Source organism: Zalophus californianus, chromosome 7 (genome assembly GCF_009762305.2).
Source record: "Zalophus californianus isolate mZalCal1 chromosome 7, mZalCal1.pri.v2, whole genome shotgun sequence".
Taxonomy (NCBI): Eukaryota; Metazoa; Chordata; class Mammalia; order Carnivora; family Otariidae; genus Zalophus; species Zalophus californianus.
Window position 1 is genome coordinate 120,004,978 of NC_045601.1, and position 20,843 is coordinate 120,025,820.

At 35.9% G+C, this 20,843-nt stretch overlaps 1 protein-coding gene across 4 annotated transcripts in view; it reads right to left on the bottom strand.

Annotated features, from left to right (window-relative positions):
• Positions 1 to 20,843, bottom strand: part of EXOC2 (exocyst complex component 2) — a 279,473-nt gene that overhangs the window by 160,328 nt on the left and 98,302 nt on the right. For all 4 annotated transcript variants that reach the window (XM_027603387.2, XM_027603388.2, XM_027603385.2 and 1 more), the window contains 4 exons: positions 13,493 to 13,638; positions 13,277 to 13,358; positions 12,393 to 12,495; positions 7,018 to 7,136 (listed from right to left, as the gene is read on the bottom strand). In XM_027603387.2, coding sequence (XP_027459188.1) covers positions 7,018 to 7,136; positions 12,393 to 12,495; positions 13,277 to 13,358; positions 13,493 to 13,638 — 450 coding nt within the window. The remainder of the gene's footprint in view (positions 1 to 7,017; positions 7,137 to 12,392; positions 12,496 to 13,276; positions 13,359 to 13,492; positions 13,639 to 20,843) is intronic.

Consider the following 20,843-nt stretch of genomic DNA (forward strand, 5'->3'; position numbering starts at 1 on the left):
TAATAGGTCCATACTGTGATAATTCAGAATAAACCTCTCTGGTGTAACATATCTCTGAGTTTTCCAGAGAGAACCTGAGCCACATATAAATGTATTTTCTTCTGTTGTGTGACTCTTTTAAAGAATCTATTGCTTACTTAAGCTATTGCTCCTATTCGAAATGTCTCCTATTGTGCCCCTACTGTAATATGTCCATTTGGGAAGTCCTGATTAAGTATGTATCTGAAAGAAGGGAATAATTACTCTACGAGCAGGCTGCTGCCTTTTCCCTTGAGTTATTAGATACAGCCAGTATGTATTTTAAGAGTTAAACTCATTTTCAGAACAACAAAAAACACCTTTGAAGGCTACCTTTAAAAATCCTGTTTGAGAGTATCAGTAGGGGGCTAACCAAAGGCTTTTCCTGACAGGAAACCTGAAAACTTAGACTAATTTTAGACCAGTTTCACAGGAATTTTAAGAGACGAATGACATTTCTTATATGGTGGTAAAAGTTTTCTGTGTGTAACAACTCAGGACACAGGGCTGCTGTGAATATAGGGGAAGAGCAGCAAAATGGTTAACAAGTTAGGGCGGGGGGGGGCGGGGGGGGGGGGACAAAAACAAAGCCTTCCTTTAGTATTTAAAACTAGGATGCGTTTTTGAATGTTAGTCTTTAGTCCTGTTTCTTCCCCCATCTTTGTCTCCCCTTAGAAAAACCAAAAGATCACATTTGGGCTATAGAGGTAGGTCACGGAAGAGTAGAAAGGAATATTTAGGGATAAACGTCAAAGCATGTTGAAGGTACAATGGTAATCTCTTGTTCTGTGCCCTAGTGTTTATAATCTGGAAGGCACCATTCTACTAGGTCCAGGATCTGTTATTACTATAAAAATGGGAATCCAGAGGAAGATCTAATGCAATGTTCATAAGAATATTAACCTTATGACCTAGATCTGCTAACAAATGCTTCATATACAAAAGAATCTTTCTTGGAAAAAAGGTGGATTTTTTAATGTAGGATTGCTGTCTCTGAAAATCTATCACCATCTTTGCTTATGAAATTTTCTCTGAAGACCACAAGACTAAATACAATTAACATTTTTTCCCTTAAACAACTGTGTAAAGGCTTTAAGACTTTAAAAAAACATTTATATGTTAATTAGATTTCTTAAATTCCATGCAAAAAGACCAACCAACTTTACTTAAAAAGACATCAAGAAACCTTTTCCTGTCTGAAATATTTACAGTCTATCTATTTAAAACTGTATTTTATTTCACAGGACTGTCTCAGTTCTTAACCATTGTTCTGCTGCCTGGGGGTTTACTTAAACAATTATAACCAGTGTTAAAAGTCCAAGTGCAGATAATCTAATAGAGGAACTTAATTCATTCTTTAGGTTTAGAATGCAACAAGGTTTCATTTTGAAAATAAGATCCTGGGGACGCTTGGGTGGCTCAGTTGGTTAAAGGTCTGCCTTTGGCTCAGGTCAGGATCCCAGGAAACTGGGATTGAGTCCAGCATCTGGCTCCATTGGCTCAGCAGGGAACCTGCTTCTCCCTCTCCCTCTGTTGCTCCCCCTGCTTATGCTCTCTCTCTCTTTCTCTCTGACAAATATTTTTTTCAAAAAGAAAAGCTTAAAAAAAAAAGAAAAGAAAAGAAAATAGGATCCTGAGACTACCTGAATAAAAACAATGAAACTTCATAATGAAGGGCCAGATGAAATATAGGCACTGTCCTCATCATGTTCATCAATCCTGTTTCATGAAATATTCGCTGCTACAATAGAACACAGAAAACCTGCTATCCTACCTCACTGGTCCAGAAGGAGTACAGTCTGGTGGAATTGGGAAAAATCTGAACCACTCACTATTTTTTTTTTTAAGATTTTTATTTATTTTTTGACACAGAGAGAGAGACAGCGAGAGAGGGAACACAAGCAGGGGGAGTGGGAGAAGGAGAAGCAGGCCTGCCTGCTGAGCAAGGAGCCCGATGTGGGGCTTGATCCCAGGACCCTGGCATCACAACCCGAGCTGAAGGCAAACGCTAAATGGCTGAGCCACCCAGGTGACCCTGCCACTCACTACTTCTGCCCCTATTTAGGTCAAGAGGAAGCTGGTTATCACTCTCTAAGATACCTTCTTCACATGCACAATAGATCTAAAGTCATCAACTGAACTAGACAATATCCCAGGTTTTTTTCCATTTCTAAAATGACATAAGAAGATATCCAATAAAAAATCCAAATAATATTTAGGAGCCCTACCCCATATTACCTTACACTTACAGTATATATAGACACTCAAATATCAACTAAGAGTCCATCATGAACAACTGGCTTATACTCAGCAAACTTCTCATTAAGACCAATACTATATATGATTACGTTACCTGTGTAAATGTAGCAAGTGTATATTAAAGAGCTAACATATGTCCAATAACCTATATACATGCATTAAAGAAAATAACCAGAAGAGTAAGTGCGAACTGGGCACAGTGGGCCATATTTTACTAGTGTCTAATTTTTCCATTCTAGGACACACATGTTCAGTTCAGTCTATATTCGTGCCACATTTCATGTCATTTGCCTTTGCACTGAGTATAAGTTAAAAAGCCATGGTTATCAATGCACTTAGAGATTCTTGGATATGATAAACAGTTCCTGAACTCTGAAAACTAACTGAATATTTAAGAAATTATTAATAACTTTTAGGTAGGGGCGCCTGGGTGGCTCAGTCATTAAGCGTCTGCCTTCGGCTCAGGTCATGGTCCCAGGGTCCTGGGATCGAGCCCCACGTCTGGCTCTCTGCTCAGCGGAGAGCCTGCTTCTCCCTCTCCCTCTGCCCCTCTCCCTCTGCCTGCCTCTCTGCCTACTTGTGCTGTCAAATAAATAAATAAAATTAAAAAAAAATAACTTTTAGGTAATGATGATGTTTTGGTTACAGTCTTTAAAAAGCATGTTTATCTCTGAAGATTACATACTGAAATAATTATGAATGAAATAATGTGACCTGCTTCAAAAGTCATTCAGGGTGAGGGAGGGTAAGAAGCAGGTAAGGGTACAGATAAAATAAGATGAGCTATGAACTGATAACTGTTGAAACTAGGTTAGGCACAAGGGAGGTTATCTTATCATGTTTATTTGGAATTCTCCCAAATAAAATCATAAAAAATTCTGATATGAGCTCAAAGAACACACCAATTTTCCAATTAAAAGGCTATGTTAGGATTATCTATGCTGTTTATGATAGTAGTATTTGCTGACAATAAAAAAAGAGCATGTTCTTCTGAATGTTGGAAGAAAAATTAAAATATAACTATGAATATGTAACTAATATATTTAGGAAATTTACATTGTACTGTTTATGAAATCTGTGGAGTAAATTCAAAGAGCTGTAAACTATTTTTTTACTTCCTAATCAAAAAGACCAACTTATGAAAATAACTTTTAAGTAAAGTTCATCACTAACAAATGTACATTCTTTTCATTATTTAATAAGTGATGAGCAAGTTCTTCAACAAGCGTTGTCAGTGAATTAAAAAGATAGGGCTCCAGTTACATATAAGCTTTCATCATTTTTTTCCCAGACAGTTCTGGATGGATACATATAGCAATACATAACATCAAGATGGCAGGGAAGGTCCATCAGGTAAAAGCATGTGTCCATTTATCTTCAAGAAAGATTCAGACCTTTGGCAATGGAGTATTGGTTATATTTCAGGTATTGATGTGACGCTAAGATATATGAAATCTCTCTTTTTTTTTTAAAGATTTTATTTATTTATTTGACAGAGAGAGAGAGACAGCAAGAGAGTGAGCACAAGCAGGGGGAGTGCGAAAAGGAGAAGCAGGCTTCCTGCCAAGCAAGGAGCCCGATGCGGGGCTCGATCCCAGGACCCTGGTATCATGACCTGAGCCGAAGGCAGTCGCTAAAACCAACTGAGCCACCCAGGCGCCCTTAGGATATATGAAATTTCATGATACTTTTCCAATTTCAAGTAGTCTATATGTTGTCTTCATAAATTACATACATCCCCAAAATTCAAATATTTTCATAACCAAATTACATAGTCAGATGGTCTCTTCTTAGCAGAAGTAGGAAGATCCTTTGTTAGACGATGTATACTCTTTGTATCTGGAGAATATCATTACTGTACTTATTAACCTACTTAGTGAAGTGGGGAATAGGGTGACATTTACTGAGCACACCGTCTAGAAATCTGGGCTACTCCATGCCTCTTTATCTGGATAACTGATATTTATCATGTAGGTTCAATGGAAATATCATCTCCTCTAGAAAACTTCCTTGGACCTCCCTCTAAATAGACTGGAGTAGAATTCTATATGCTCTACTTCATGATACTTTTCATAATTATACCTATGTGACTCTTAAATGTTTCTCCCACTAGACTACAAGCTCCAAGAGGTCAAAGACCATGTCTGTCCTGCTCACCACTGTACTTCCAGTTCCTAGCACAGCATGTGGTACACAGATTGTGAACCCAGAGACTGTTCCTAAATCACCTGAGAGCTTTCACAAATACTGATGCCTGGAGTTAGAGATTCTAAAATAATCGGTAGGAATCAAGTGGAGGCCGGGAACTGACAGTCTTTAAAAACACCCAGGGGAATCTAATGGGCAGTTAAGGTTGGAAGTCCTGGCTAATAATGTACACTCAATAAACAAATATGTAAGGCCCTCTAAATATCCCTAAAGACTACAGACTATGTATGTCATTTGAGGTCATTTTCACCTGCTAAAACTATAAAGTAATTAATGACATTAATAGGAATTTTGATGTGGCATTAATAAAGAGATATTTGGATTTTCCTAAATATCAAGAATAGGAAAGAACAAAATCACAGCTGGAAAGTACTCAAAAGCAAGCCAAGTAATTCATGACAAAACTATGTTATAAATAAATAATTGTAATCTCTCCACTGTACTTCCTTCCATTCCAGGACTGTTCTTATGTTACCTCACTTATTCCTCCTGGCAACTTTGTCTTGTAAGCATCCCTGCGCCTTATTTTATATACTCTATTTGGCATCTCATGCCACTGAAACTGCACTTAACAAGGTCACCAACAACAGCCTCAGTGCTAAATCTAAAGAACATCTCTTCATCTTATTCTTCATCTTAAAACGTTTGCTGATCACTCTTCTCCTCAGTGGTTTTGTGACATTATACCGCTGTTTTCCTCCTAGCCCAGGAGACCAATCCTTCTTTGTCTCTTTTGTAGGCTTCCCTTCTACTAGCCCTGTAAATATCGATCCCCAGGATTCATCCTAAATTTTCCCCTTTTTTCAACTTCTACATACAGATCATCTGCATACAGATCTACCATTTGACCATCTACATACAGATCACATCCAAATCTCTTGCTCTTTAAATCCAAACTACCTATTGGGTATCTTCCCTTGTATGTCAGACAATGCCAAATCAATCGGTCCAAACAAAAGGAAAAAAAATGTTTTTCTCCTCTATGCTCCCTAACTCAATGGTGCCATCATCCTAACTAGTTGCTGAGGTCAGGTATCTGGGAATCACCCTTGACCCCTTTTTCCTCCTTCAATCACCAAGTCCTATCAACTCCAACTTCTGAATAGCTCTTGAATCCATCTCTTTCTCCACATCCACCATGGCTATGGGAGATGAGATGCCTGAATCACCATAGCAGCCTCCTAACCAGCTTTACTGTTCCAGTCTTGCTCCCACTCATCCATTCACTACATGGATTAAAAAATAAGTCTCAATGGGTCTTTCCCCTGCTTCAGACCCTTAATGGTCAGCCCAATGTCCTCTGGATCAAGTCCAAAGCCCTTGAAGGGACTAACAAAGTCCATGCAAGACCTGGGACCGCCTAACTCTAGCCTCCACTCTCGCCACTTTGTGTACTGAACTCCAGCCACAGAGAATTCAGTAGCCATCTCTTGCTTGAAGCCCTGTGCACATTCTATTTTCTCTTCCTGGAATGGTCTTTATCTCTTTCCTTTTCCCCCTCCTCTATTTCAACTGGCCGATACAGATATCCTTCAGATCTTGGAATGTCACTTCTGTGACCTTAGAACTCTGAATCAGATGCTGTTCCTAAGTGCTACCACGGCAGGAGGAACTTCCCAGGCTTAGAAAGTAACACTGTATTCTACTAGTCCATTCTACTTTTCTTGTCCATCTCCTCCCCACCCCTACCCCCCGCTATTTTATAAGTCTCGTGTGAGCCAGGCCCATCTGCCATACTGACCACTGAATCCTTAGCACGCAATAGTGGCCAGCACACAGCAGGCACTGAATACATTCAATATCTGTGGGATGACAGAATTTTACAAATAAATGCTGATAAACCTGCAGGTGAATGCAGCTGTGACTTCTTCCTTTAAACTTACTTTACAGCCTTTGCAAAGGTTGTTCCTTTTTTCAGACTAAAGTCGGCCCAGCAGGCTTTCTCATTCTTCTAGCTCTTAGAGAACATGGAGCCTTCTCTGAGACACCTTCCCAAATGGACCATCTAAAGCATTCTCCTCAGTTCTCCTCCCTCAAAATATTGTGATTTTTCTATATATCACTTGTCAACAACTTTGTATGTAGTCAGGTAAGTGTTTAACACCATAAGGGCAGGGACCATGTCTGTTTTATTCACCACTGTCCATCTGTACTTGGCACAATACCTGGCACATGGTGGGGCTCAACATATATTTGATGAATAGTGAGTAGACTACTACCATTTATTAAAGACTAATATTTCTACAACATCATGTTACTTCCCATAAAAATTTAACTATTCCTTAAATCAAACCTTCGTCAATACTGGCTGTCAACCATAAAAATACAGATATCAAGAGAGTTTTCTCCCTTACCTGTTATTCACTCACAGGTATAATGCTGACCAGCAGCAAAAACAAAAACAAAATAAATAAAAAACAAGTACAGAAACAAGAAAATTAACTAATCATTCCCTTAATTATTAAGCATTTCCAAAGTGTATTAAATCGACAATAAAAAATGGCATAATGACTAGAAGAGAAGCAGCCTTGCCTTTCAAATCTTGTACATATCCCTCTTTGCAGCCGTGCATGAGCTGAAGGATCCACCTGTGTTGGGCGCCAATACACTGCCAAGCAGGATCGCCCAGAGCGTGAAGGTCAGACAGGTACCTGAAAAAGCAAGGCCAAGACTGATGAAGTAGGCTTCTGTAGAGCCATGAATAAGGACAAAAGGAAAGCCAGCATACTTTTAAGTCATTACCTTTTTTTTAAGAAAACCTAAAATTTTATCAATTAGTAAAGCACTTGTCAACATCAGTCTTCAATACTTAATTCTAAATGAAATATATTCAAATTTCTTTTTATGCGATTAAAAATAAAACTATATTTTTAAAAAATAAGGATTTTTTAAAAAGATAACCAAGAAGACAAAGACAACTTGTAACGATCCTAAATACTTGGTGTGAATTTATCTTTATATCTACATTTAGTTCACAGAGTATTTCCATACTTAGTTCTCAGTCATTACAGAAAACACAAGTGGAAGCCAGCAGAGGACACCTAGTGAATATTTTTTTGATTTCAATTGTTTTTTAATTCCTTTCTGGTCTGAAAAATGGCCACTAGATGGCAGTGTGACATTATTTTTCTATGCAACCTAATCAGGCTATTTTATTTCATAAAGAGATTTGGTGACAAATAAGCACTTACCTCTAACATCTGAACTCTATTTTCATGACTAAGAAAACATTTCTCTAGAAAATACAGTACATATGGGCATTTTTCTTAGTTTTTTAAATAGCTGTTGAAATATTCAAAGTCTTCTTTGTACATAAAATATTCAAACCCGATTGAAAATTGAAATATATTTCAGTTGAAAAATTTTTGACAAATATTATTCAAGATTTGGCCCTCAGCCATCACAAAATATATAAACATACAGTAGTCCCCCCTCATCCACAGGGAATATGATCCAAGATCTTCAGTGGATGTCTGAAACCACAGATAGTACTGAACCCTACATATACTGTTTTTTCCTATACATACATACCTATGATAAAGTTTAATTTATAATTTGGCACATAAGAGATTAACAACAATACCTAATAAAAAAACAGAACAATTATAATATATGGTAGTAAAAGTTATGTGATGTGAATGTGGTCTTCCCTCTCAAAATATCTTACTGTACTGTACTCACCCTTCTTCTTGTGAGGATGTGAGATGATAAAATACCTAGTGACAAGAAGTGAGGGGAATGATGGAGGCACTGATATGTAGCACTAAGCTACTACTGACCTTCTGACTGTACTTCAGAAGGGGGATCATCTGCTTCAGTTCACCAAAGGTAACTGAAACCACGCAAATGAACCCACAGAGGAGGGACTACTACAGTAAGTTAAATCCAATTAAATCAACTCCAAAAGTTGAATTTATTGTCTTGACATTATTTTTAAACCATAAGCTGTTGTCTTGGGGTTAAAGATTTTTGTTCAATGATAAATTTTAATTAATGGCCACAAGCTGTGACCTCTAGCCAAATTCTAATCACTGAGGGATACACCAGATGCTTCTCTCCCACGTTCCTCCAGTACTAGGTATTTCCTTACTCAAAGACATCTCAATTAGCAGCTAATTAGAGGAGAAACATTTTGTAATGAGCTAGCAATAAATAAACTGTTGAGACATCTGACATCACATTTAGGAACTATCCACCTTGACCTTTACAAGCTAATGCAGACAGCCTAGGCTCTAAGCAGAGCTGGGCATCTGATCATCCTGCAAAAGGGCCCCTTAAACAGTGGGGGGTTCACACTGTACAAACAAAGATGCCTCAAAGTCAGCCCAAGAGCTGGCCTTTTTACCCCCCGCCCCGACTGTCTATTTACAGGCTGCAAATAGGCTGTATCTGTGTTGAGAAAGGGACAAATCAATTAACAGCACCCCAAGAATAAAACTACAGTCTAACAAAATACATTTAACCTGGCATAAATACTGCAACCCACTATGATTCTTCCTCTCACAGAAGGCTTTTTTCATCTGGAATATAAATATGACAAATAGTAGACTGTGTCATTTGTTTGCAAAAACGTGATTTTATTCTTTCTTGTTGGGGATAATTTGCCTTAGCATTCTCCTCAGATAGGTTTATTTCGCCTCCAAATACTTCTACAATACTTTCTCCTAACACTTTCACTCATATAACATCCTCAGATTTAGTGTTAGTAGTAAAGTACAGGAATACTCTTAGGAAAGCTGCTTCCTTTTAATTTTTAAGCTACTGAAAATAGGAATACAAATGGTCCATTACAAGAACTCAATACAGCAAGAGAAATCAATAAACTCTTTTAATGACTTTTAAAATCATACATTTCTTTAGTATGGTGACTAGGTCCCTGTAAAATTTAATAATAATCCCTTATATCATATTAATAGGTATTACATTAAAAGAGTTTTATGAGGAATGATAGATGTGTTCTCTTGGAAATTCTACAGTGTTGCAATTCAAAAGTACAACCTGTGGGGAGGCTTTGGTTAAATGAGTTAATCCAATAAATTTCTTCTTTTCTTTTAGTATGTAGTTTAACAAAGTATAATTGACCCTTGAACAACATGGGTTTGAACTGTGCAGGTCCACTTATATGTAGATTTTTTAGAGTACTGTACCATAAATGTATTTTCTCTTCTTTATGATTCTCTTAATAACATTTTCTTTTCTCTGGCTTATTTTATTGTAAGAATAGAGTATATAACACATACAACATACAAAATGTGTTAATGGGCTATTTACATTATCGGTAAGTCTTCCAGTCAGCATTAGGCTATTAGTTAAGTTTCAGGGGAATCAAGTTATATGTGGATTTGTGACTGGGCAGATGGTTGGTGCCCCAACCCCCACACTGTTCAACAGTCAACTGTAGTTTCATTTCAAAGATTTTTGTTTAAAATATGGTACATGTTACTATTTCTTCTAAAACTGTGTATCAAAGAAATCTGACAGCTTTTTTAGAGGGGAAATGTAAGAAATGCTATTTATGGCTATGATGAGCACATGCTCAATACTTTAAAATTTAAGCATTATACTTTTTAGCCATATTCTATGATTTTTAACAATTACTAGGGATAGGATCACACTCATATGGAAAGAAGCATATAACATAACTTCACCTCTCACTAAAGCTACAATAAGGAGAATGAAAATAATCAAAAGTTTTTAATTAGACAAGACAATAAACCAAAGTGAAACAATACAGTAGTAATTTGATTTTCAATCACACCATGCATAACTTCAGTTATGGAAGAGAACCAATAAAGATACACGTTGCTTATGGTAAGGCGGTATCCATCCCTACTTGATGCTCATAGTACCTATTGTCATAGATTCCAAAGTCCAACAGATATCTGACCTGGTTGTGATGTTGTTTTTCTTATTAATAACCAAAAAGTAATTTAAAAAGGATAATAAAATTAATCGCTCAGTGTCTTCTCAAGCATCAAAAATAAAATAATGATTACAAAATAAGTAAACTACTTGTATTCTTGTTGACATTCTTGTTCTTTTCCCTTTAAAATGACAGGAAAAAAGCACCTAAATCGGTCATTCAAAAAATCTTTTTAACATCTTAACTAGTCACAAGAACTACACAGTAGTTATCTACATAAATGGTAATTCACTAAATAAAGAAATCATACATTCAATAAGCATCAGCATATTACTACTGGTAAGTTTAATAGCATAAATATAAACAGGTAAATAAATACAAAGCACAGTTAAGTAGCACAGTGGAACACAGACAATAAGACGCTAACCAGCTGTGTATCCCTGGACAAGAGATTAACCTCCCTGGAACTCTTGTTTCTTTGTATGTTTGGAAAAAAAAAAAAGGAAGAAAAGAAAAAGCAGATGGATAACTAACATGTAGGTTATTTCTAGCTTTAAATTTCCACGATTCTAAGCCAGAAAAATCCCCCAAATACATTCTTTCCTACGGAGAGAGCTTACAGGAAAGCAAAGATAGGCTCTGAGAGCAGACAAACATGAGTCCTACTTCTAGCTATGTGCACTGAGCAAGAGTGAAGTCTGAGGTTCAATTTCCTCACCTATGTAATGGGTATTGGACATACGCCCCTGCAAGGCAGCTGGGAGGTTTAGAAGTGGTATACACAGTGCGTCGGAGACAATGCCCGAGGGTAGTACAGACTCCCGGTAGTGGCAGCAATCACTGTTAGTGCTCTCTACTCCCGTTCTAAAGCCTCTTGTCCCTTTCCTCTTCGGTAACACAAATGTGCCGACAATGACAATGGCTCATGCTGCTACTACTCTCCTAAGTCACAAGAACACAGGTCTGAGTGTGGACCATTGTCCCCTCCCCCACGGCAAGCACTGCAGCTTTCAGGCTAGACCCTCTTTTCATACCTGGAAATTATTTTCAATGGTCATAGGGTGATGACAGCTAAATGCATAAATATACACAGTCTATTATTTTGTAAGTACTGAATATTCAATAAACTTCACTAATTAGAGAGGGCATTAAGTTTGGAAAATAACAGCTTATTCTGAGAATAAAAGCCACATTCAAAATATGCCAGCAGAAAATGTTAATATTTTTATTTTTATAAATCACAGATATAAAAAGCTTGTAACTTATATGCTTTGTCTCCAAATCCTGGTATAAACATCATATATATGTAATTTATTGACTACTTATATGCCAGGTGCTATATTAAATCCTTAAATGTATTCTTGATTATGTTTGCAACTACTCCGAGATGCAGATTGTGTTATCATATCATTTCACAGATGAAGAAACTGAAAAGAGAATGCAAGTCACCCAAAGGGAATAGCTAGTTTCCTAGTTTCCATTATGCTATACTGCTTCCTTCTAAGGCCTTCTCATCATATCCTGTGGTATCCGTCACTTTTTACATTATTGCAACTTTTTAAGTTTATTTCTATTTTTTCTTTTCAATACCAAAGCCTTTCAAAATTTTCTCCACCATTGAGCCATGGCCCACTTTTGTGGCCTGAAGAATTTTTCACCCAGAATGACAGTGTTGTATTCTAAACCATACAGGAAGCCCCTGCCTTGTGGCCTGTGGGTGCCCACAGAGTGCAACACACACACACTGTCCTGCTAGGTTAGGTAAGCCATCATTGAGCAGGAGGAAGAAATGACCAAGCAATGAGGTTACTTTCCCTTTCCCCAAATAAGCAGACTTTTCTTGCCCTGAGTACTCCCAAATTTATTAGTATACAAAAGAACTTTGGTGTCCTATAGTAGATACCTGTAAATTTCTGCTATTTGTCTTCCCTCTCACCATTTCATCAATCTCCTAATTTCCCCCAAATTAGTTTTAAGGGTTAGATGATGTATCTGGTACTATACAGATACATGTGATTTGTCAAAATTCTTGCAGAAGGTTTACCTTATATAACGTTTTTGGTCATGTAAAGTCGATGGTGTCTCAAGCAATTTAGCCAGAAGTAATTCTCTTAAAGCTTCAATCCGTGTTTCTACTTCAGCATAATCTATTTAAAAAGGAAAGAATATAGAAGATTTACAGAATGGAAACTTAAAATCAAATTATGGAAAGCAGAACGGTGACTGCCTTGGGGGACAGGGGTTGACTAAGAAGAGGCACAAGGGAACTTTCTGGAGTGACGAAAACATTCTGTCCAGGGTGTGGGTTACATGGGTGTGCACATTTGTCAAACTCAGTGACCTATAATATGTAAGGACTGTGCATTTCACTGCATGTAAATTTACTACAACAAAAAAATTAAGTTTACTGAGTCCTTATGGATTTCATTTAGGAATTTATTAAAGCCCTGTGCTATTTCTCCTAGTTGATAAGGCATTACCACAGGACATTTTAGGCTTTTCTTATTTTCTATAACTCCTGCATTCGAGATAATGTCAAAAATTGTTTAGTTTACTTAAAGTAATAATAAGGTTAGAATTCACTAAAAATGGCTTTTCTGAAGAGAGATTAAAATATAGGTTTCCATCTCTATAAAATATCCATAATTGATTCTTTCCAGTAAAAAAGATTTTTTAATGGCATCATGGTTAACAAATGGCAAAGAATGTCCAAGACTAACCTATCCTAAACCTATCTAGCCATGGTTTTTCATTTTCGCTACATCTTGGTAAGAAAAGCCATGTTATTTTTGAAGTAATTGTTTTACATTTTTAACAGAGCACCATATAAACAAAAACTAAAATGCACATAAGTTTCTTTGCAGAATACATTCTACATTCTTCCTGTAAAAAGAAATAGGAGCTCTAAAAGTAATAAACAAATCTTACATTTTTTGAAAACTTGCACCTCCGTTTTCCCAAAGAGTGACTTGGCCTTTTCATAGTCATTAATAACCACATCATAATCACCCTTTAAAATAAAGGAACATTTTGGAGACTGTCAGTAAAGTATCATGAACACATTTGGTTAAGAAAAAAAAAAATCTCAGTAACTCTTTACAATTTATGACATCATAACCATGGGTACATAAATATGTACTCTACCTTTTGAATATTCCTTTCAATATTTAGAGGAAGGTTGAAGAGAAACTTAAATCGCTGAAGCACATTGAGTGCATTTCTCGTGGAATCTGCCTTGTCCTTTCGACCTAATACTTCTTGAAATAATGTGTCCGCAGTAGTACTTGCTCCTATTTTAAAAAGACCAAAAGAAGCTTAAATAAAACAAAATGATAGGCTGCTATTATAGCTTTACATTAAAACTCAACAGACTTTTTTAAAAGTTAGCTATTTTGGAGATCTTTTATGGTTTGCTAAAATACATTTCCACCTTGCGCACTAAGTCTTTTTATATGTTAAAAATAGTATCCAATTAAAAATAACCATATCTACCAGGCCCAAATAAAATCACTAATTGAACTTACATTTATTTTAGCTACTCTTCTAAATTTTATAGCAATTATGGGTCCTTAGATTATTTCATTAGTTCAGATAATAGGTTAAAACACACATATACACACAGGCACACACAACTACACGAGTTAAATTCTCTGGATTTAATATCTGTACTATACGGTAATAAAACAAGAAAAATATTTATTTTTCAGAAAAGTTGTTCAAAAGAAATATTTCAGAACTAATTCTATTTCTTGGTAAAGTTATCTGTTTATGCAGCAGGCACAAATAATTACATAAGCAACTTAAATGACAAATTTTAACATATCACTAATGAATACTTCTTAAATCAGCTAAGTCAATTTATACACAAACAGGATATTTTATATATATATATATATTTTTTTTTTAACCTAAAAGACTTCAAACTATACAAATCACTATAATGAAAGAACTGCTTTATCGAAAGCAAAATTTACTGTGTACAAAGACAGTTTAACTTTTTCAACTTGTGAAATACTTTTAATTAGCCACAAGAAAAGGGGAGAAAAAGGATAACTGTTTTTGGCTGTTTGATTGATGCTCATAAAAAGTTTCTACATTATCTGGTCTACTGACTATACTTTAAGCAAAGATGAAAAAGTTACCTCAGTCTCACTGGGTGGCTTGCATGCCATATTCTCTAGTCTCACTGTGGGTGGCCTGATCGCGTTAAAAGTTGTCTTTGTAACATAATTGTTTTATCTAAATAATGTTTAAATTCTGTTGAAATTTTAAAGGCCTAATAGAAAAACTTTGTCAAGATAGCTGTTTTCACCACATGCTTTCAAATGCAGAATACTAAATTTCTGTAAGATGAGAAAAAAATATATTCCCTTCTTCCCACCAAACTACATAATGGTGGCTAAATGAAGTATTTGAAATCTGATTAGGGTTAAAACATTTTTCTTGGAAGAAAAGTATTTGTTTATCATTCAAAAATATAAACTTCATGATTTGAGGCTTCATAAGTGAAAAGATACATAAATACCACTAAATATTTCTAAAAGGTTGATTACTTATATGTGGCCTGTAGATGTTAAATTCACAAGTACTTTTTTTTTGCACAATGAAAGAATTTGGGTCAAAAGTATAAGTGTTCAAAATTAGACTTTGCTCACTGTATTTTAAAGGTAAGAAAGAAATACCAACTAATAATTTTAACTCCTCTAGAAAGTATGAAAGCAAGTACGAGTAGAAAATTCACTTATCATTAAATAAAATAAACATTTCATAGAGAAAAATTTATAGGAAGAAATTATAAACTATAAAATATAACTTATTTATACAGAAATGTACACATGGAGAATTTTAAAATATGCACATAGAGAAATAAGCTATGAAATCATAATTTTAATTTATAAGTAATTTCTATCCATAAATTGTTATTGTGTTATGAATTTTGCCACATTCACAATAAAATTTTGGGAGTTTATAACTCTTTGATAACTGGATGATTATATCAGTAATAAAACAAATGAAAGCAGTGAAACTAAGTGGATAAAAGTCACCAACAGCTCACAAAATGCATTTTATGTCTTTATTCTCTAGGGCTAACTAATAAGAAAAACAAAACCACTAAACTCAGTGGTGGTGTTCACACACCAAGTGACACTGCAGATAAACCACCAGTCAGACATCTGCCATGTCTCCCAGGAACAATTTCCCCCATGTACCCATCCAACCACATTTTTACTCCACCTTCTCACACTGAGAACACCCAGTTTTAAGGCAGCTGGCAGGGGTTGGAACAAACAGTGTGTACTCACAGAACAAATCGAATGGAGCTACGTGAGAGTGAAAAACATGACTTAGGTCTTACAGGTTGCAGAACCAATCTTAGCCTTGAGCAACTCTAGGCCTGAAAGTTGGTTGTTTCTCCTCCAAGGGATGTCACAACACCAGCTCACTGGACTGTGACAATCACAGTCTCAGTTACAGATGCACTGCAAGCACCAAGAACAAGGCCACTATAATACAGGCACTGGGCTGCCACTATCATAGTCAGGTCAACAAGAGCTGTAAAAATTTTCCTCAATGTAAGATAGGAGAAAGAATGAAGATGCCGTGGAGAAAGAAAAAACCTTTTAGCCTCTATGGATCCCTTATAACCTAAAAAGAGTTTTGGGGAGCTTTGGTGGGTAGCATAAAGACATACTACACATACACAATATGGAGTGCTTACTCTATGCTAGGTGCTATCCTAAAAACTTAGTAAGTCTTCTAAATTCTTCTTAATTATTCTAAAAATATGTATCAATTCTTAATTCACTTAAACTTGTTTATGTCCCTAAAACAGGAACTATTCTTATCCCCATTTTATAGTGCAAGTAACTGAAACAGAGAGGTTATTCAATCTGCTCAATGTGACACAGTCAGGATATAGTAAGAGGTAGAAAGGTATTTATGGGTATAACCCTCAGGAATCTCAAACCCAACAAGTTATAAGTCGAACTGAATATTTACCTCTTTACTCTTCTCCTCATGCCCCAAACCTGTTCCTTCTTGCTCTCGTTGAGGCCAGAAATCTGAAAGTCATCACTGACTACTACTTTTCTTCCTCCTTCCCACCGCAAACCGGTAGCCTTTCTCATCTCCTTAACATCTCTCATCTTGCCATTTGCTCTACCTTCAGCACGTTTTGGTTAAAAGTCCTCTGCACTTCATTCTTACATGACAACTGTGCACTTCTATCTGATGCCTCTTCTTGTCTCTAGCTCTCTCCTAATCAATTCTCTATGCGGATGGCAGAATATTCTTTAAAAAGTTCATAATGTCACTTCTTTATTTAAAATCTTTCAATGGCTTACCAACAATCTTCAGGATAAAGACAAATTCTACTACACTACATAGAAAGCTTATCCTGAGCAGACCCCCATCTACCTTGCAGGCCACATCTGACATCTGCACATTACCATACTGGATCCTGGTTCCTGGACTGCAGGAGGTCTCCTCCCTGAAGACAGGGACTTCCTCCTTATGTGGCTTGCCCTGTCTGGGACACCTGTATCCATTTGGCTGCCCACATGCCAACCTCTGCTTGCCTGGATACTTACTACTCATCTTTGAAGGCTCACATGACCCTCTCCTGAGATTTTCTCACTCCACTTTTCAATGAGGTACATCTTGTGCAGACTCCAGATGTACCTCAGGATTACCACCAGCAGACAATTATCATACCATAATTTAACCACCTGCTTATCCGTGTTCTCCATTAGACTATAAACTCTTAGTACTAACTCGTAAGTACTATCTTCATATCCCTGGGATAGAACTAACATGTGCTCAATAAACGCTTACAGAGTAAGGACTAAAAATAAGCCTCTGAATCAGTATCCAGTATTCTTTCTACTTATTGCTTCTCGGCCTTTTGGCTAAGATCAAGTACAGTATTCTTTCTACTTAGAGAGGTGGTGCAGTGCAGTACAAGCCCCTTTTGGCACAGTGTGCAGAACCGCATAAATGGCTATGCAAGATGAAACCACGCAAAAAATCTTATTAATGGGAAAATTATGATTGTTCTGTGACTTTTAAAAATTTTTGTTGCAACATTAAAAACGTGCTTACTGTTGGTCATAAATGAATAAGAAAATGAAAAAAAAGTAAAACCAATATTTAGTTAGTACTCTATGATGATTTAAAACATTAGAAACATTGACGATACTAGTGTTCTATTTCTTTGTAAAAAAATTATCAAGCCTGCTTGCTTTTATTCATCATAAAATTTATAATACGTATCAAGCATCTTTTCTATAGTTTGATAAATTACCTTACTCCTTTCTAAATTTATCCTTTGTACTCTGAATATCAGTGATTGTCTCTGAGCACTCCTTTAAGCATCACTTCCCCTAGGATGTTTTCATCCTTTTCATCATACTTTCCTCATTTCCACTGATAGATTCACCTTTATCCAGTTCCTCTGGCTGCACAGCTCGAGTCTCTTGAACAGTGGCAGTGCCTACATCCCCACTGTCAGCTGCTTCCTCTGTAACTCCTCCAGTCATGGTAGATTTGAATTTCACTTACACTGTTACCACTTTTTTTTAATGCACTTTCATCTCTGTGGCTCAATCCCCTCTTTGATTATCCATTTCTATAAAAAGCCATATGAGTTTATGTCTGGGGGACAAGGAGTCCACACAACTATATGTTTTGTTGTTTGTGCATGAATATATGTATGGTGACCAGTCACAGACAGATTCTGAAGAAAAGAGGTAGCTGCTCACTGATCATCTCTCACATCTCTTATTTATGGAGTGATCTGTGGACTGAACAACTAGCAACCACTTCTGTACTTTATGCAATTATGACAAATATACTGTGATAATGGGAATCTGAGCCATGTTGCTGGAGGACAGGTGTATTTAACCAAACTGTGGTGACTGAAATTCATGCCTATCAAAACCATGCACAGCAAGCTCTGTTGGTAAAGTACAGATTTGAAGCCAGATTTCTAGATATAAATCCCAGCTCTGCCACTTATTGCTTATATGACTTTAGATAACTCATTTAATCTTCCTGGGCTTCAGTTTTTCGTCAATAAAATGGAAATAACAGGGGTGCCTAGGTGGCTCAGTCGGTTAAGTGTTTGCCTATGATTTTAGCTCAGGTCTTGATCTCAGTCTCGTGAGTTCAGGACCCCCATTAGACTCTGCGCTGGGTAAGGAGTCTACTCAAAAAAAAAATAGGTATAACAGTACATGCCTCATAGAGAACTAAATACATAGAGAATGTTTAAAGCAATACCTGACCCTTAGTGAGCACTGTAAAAGTTTTAACTATTAACCACCACAGTGCTACTATAAATACTTATATAATATTGTCTATACCTGCACTAATATGTAGCTACTAGCCACATAGGGCTATTTGAATTTAAAGTTAAATTTATTAAAATTAAATAAAAATTAAAAAATTAATTCCTCAGCAATACAGCTACATTTTAAGTGCTCAATAACTATAAGTGCAAAAGTTCTATTGGAGAGCAGTACTCTATACTCTTGGAATAGGTAAGGACATAGAGTTGGATATGTGAATTTGATATAAATTAATAGTCATCCCTTCATCCCTGGCTTGAAATCAAGAAGGAATTATTAGGTTCAAAGGCAAATATAAAAAACACATGTCAAGGAAAATAAAAAAATTTCAATGAAAGGCATCAATATTGATATATTCTGAATAAAATGGACTAAGTTTCTTAGAGTCAACATTACTCTTTAGAAACTTAAAGTGAAAGAGGTTGCCCTTTTGAATTTTGAAAACTTTCATTTAAAATAACTCAGGAAAAACACATACAAATTGGTATATAATTATACATAAGATTAAAACATTAATAATAACCTAAGCAAACTAAGCTATATTCATACTCATCTATTCTTTCCTTCCTTTCCAAAAGAAAAGAAATTAAATTTTCCATAGTACTTCTATAATTATTTTTGGGAGACAGCATGTGCATGAGCTGGCAGGGGAGGGGCAGAGGGAGAAGAGAGAGAATCTTAAGCAGGCTCCATGCTCAGCACAGAGCCTGACGTGGGGCTCAATCTCAAGATCCTGAGATCATGACCTGAGCTGAAACCAAGAGTCTGACACTTAAAAAAATGAGACACCAGGTGCCCCTCTATAATTTTTTTTTTTTTTCTGATTCTCCAACTTCCAAACTATGATATACCCACTGGGACAAAGGACATGTGTACAGGGCAGGGGCCATATGTCTTCCATCTTTGTATCTCACACTGAACCAAACATGGTACTTTTACACAACCAGTCTTAAATATTAATGTTTGTCATGTTGACCTGAATTGGCAAAACCTTATCCTAAGATAGCAAACATCAACATCAAGTTCATAAAAAATGTTTCCAGAAAAAAGAAAGTGTTATAAAAAGGAATATATTCAAAGAAAAATTTTTACACCAGAAAGCCCTGAAGGAGAGTCTCATAAAGAAATGACTAGTTAAGCCCAACTTTATCGAAGAAGAGTAAACTTCAATAAAGTTAATATGACACATTTCTAGATAAAGTTTGTGGTTATAAAGGAATAGAAGTAAAATAATTTCCCTTACAAATTTTATATCACAAGTCCCTAGGGAGGATTTCCTAAACTACTCTTTGAAAGAAAAAATTATGTTAACACACTATGCTAAACCTACCACATGAAACAGATCTTAATTTTTTCCAAACCTTAATAAGTATCTATTTTCTTTTACTGATACAATATAATTACAATATCAGCTTGTTCCTATAAATCACTTTTTTAAAGTTACTGAAATAATATCATTTTTTTACAGATATCATGGTTTGATGACAAATTCTTCAGTGAAAACAGCATCCCTGAGTAGAAATACCTTTCTAAGATCTTAAAATGTCTGACTATATTAATACAGAAATAGCTTTAGTAAATGTTTGAGTTGAATTCAGAATATTATTAATTTCAACTAAGCAGGTGACTTGGTTCTCAGACAAAAACAAGGCAAAATCTCAAAGCAAAATAACAACAACAACAACTACCAGAGGGAAATATTTAAAGTGCTGCTAAACTCATAAATTTAGGATGAAATCAAAGTACTCAAGTTCTACCAAGGAAAGCCTACATCAAATTAAAGCTTCTTTCCAGAAAATATTTTATCAGGGATCCTGGGGTTTTAAAAACAGACATTGATCAAAAAAATGTTCAGAAAGTTATCACAGGAATAAATTAAGCTAGAAGTCCAAAACTAATTCAATATCATAATCCTGCATTCACGGAATCACTAAAGATCTGATGTAAGGGTTCTTAAATGTTTTAGCTATTCTTAACCCTATTTCATGGGGAAATCATTTGCTATACTTATATTTAAAAAACAAAGGAGATTCCCCTGGGCACTATTGTTCTTTGTCAAATGTTTACTATATGAGTGAAAGAGGAGAATGTACTTTTAAGCTGCTAATATTATAATAGGAATTGATTCATCTGATGAGTTTCTTCCA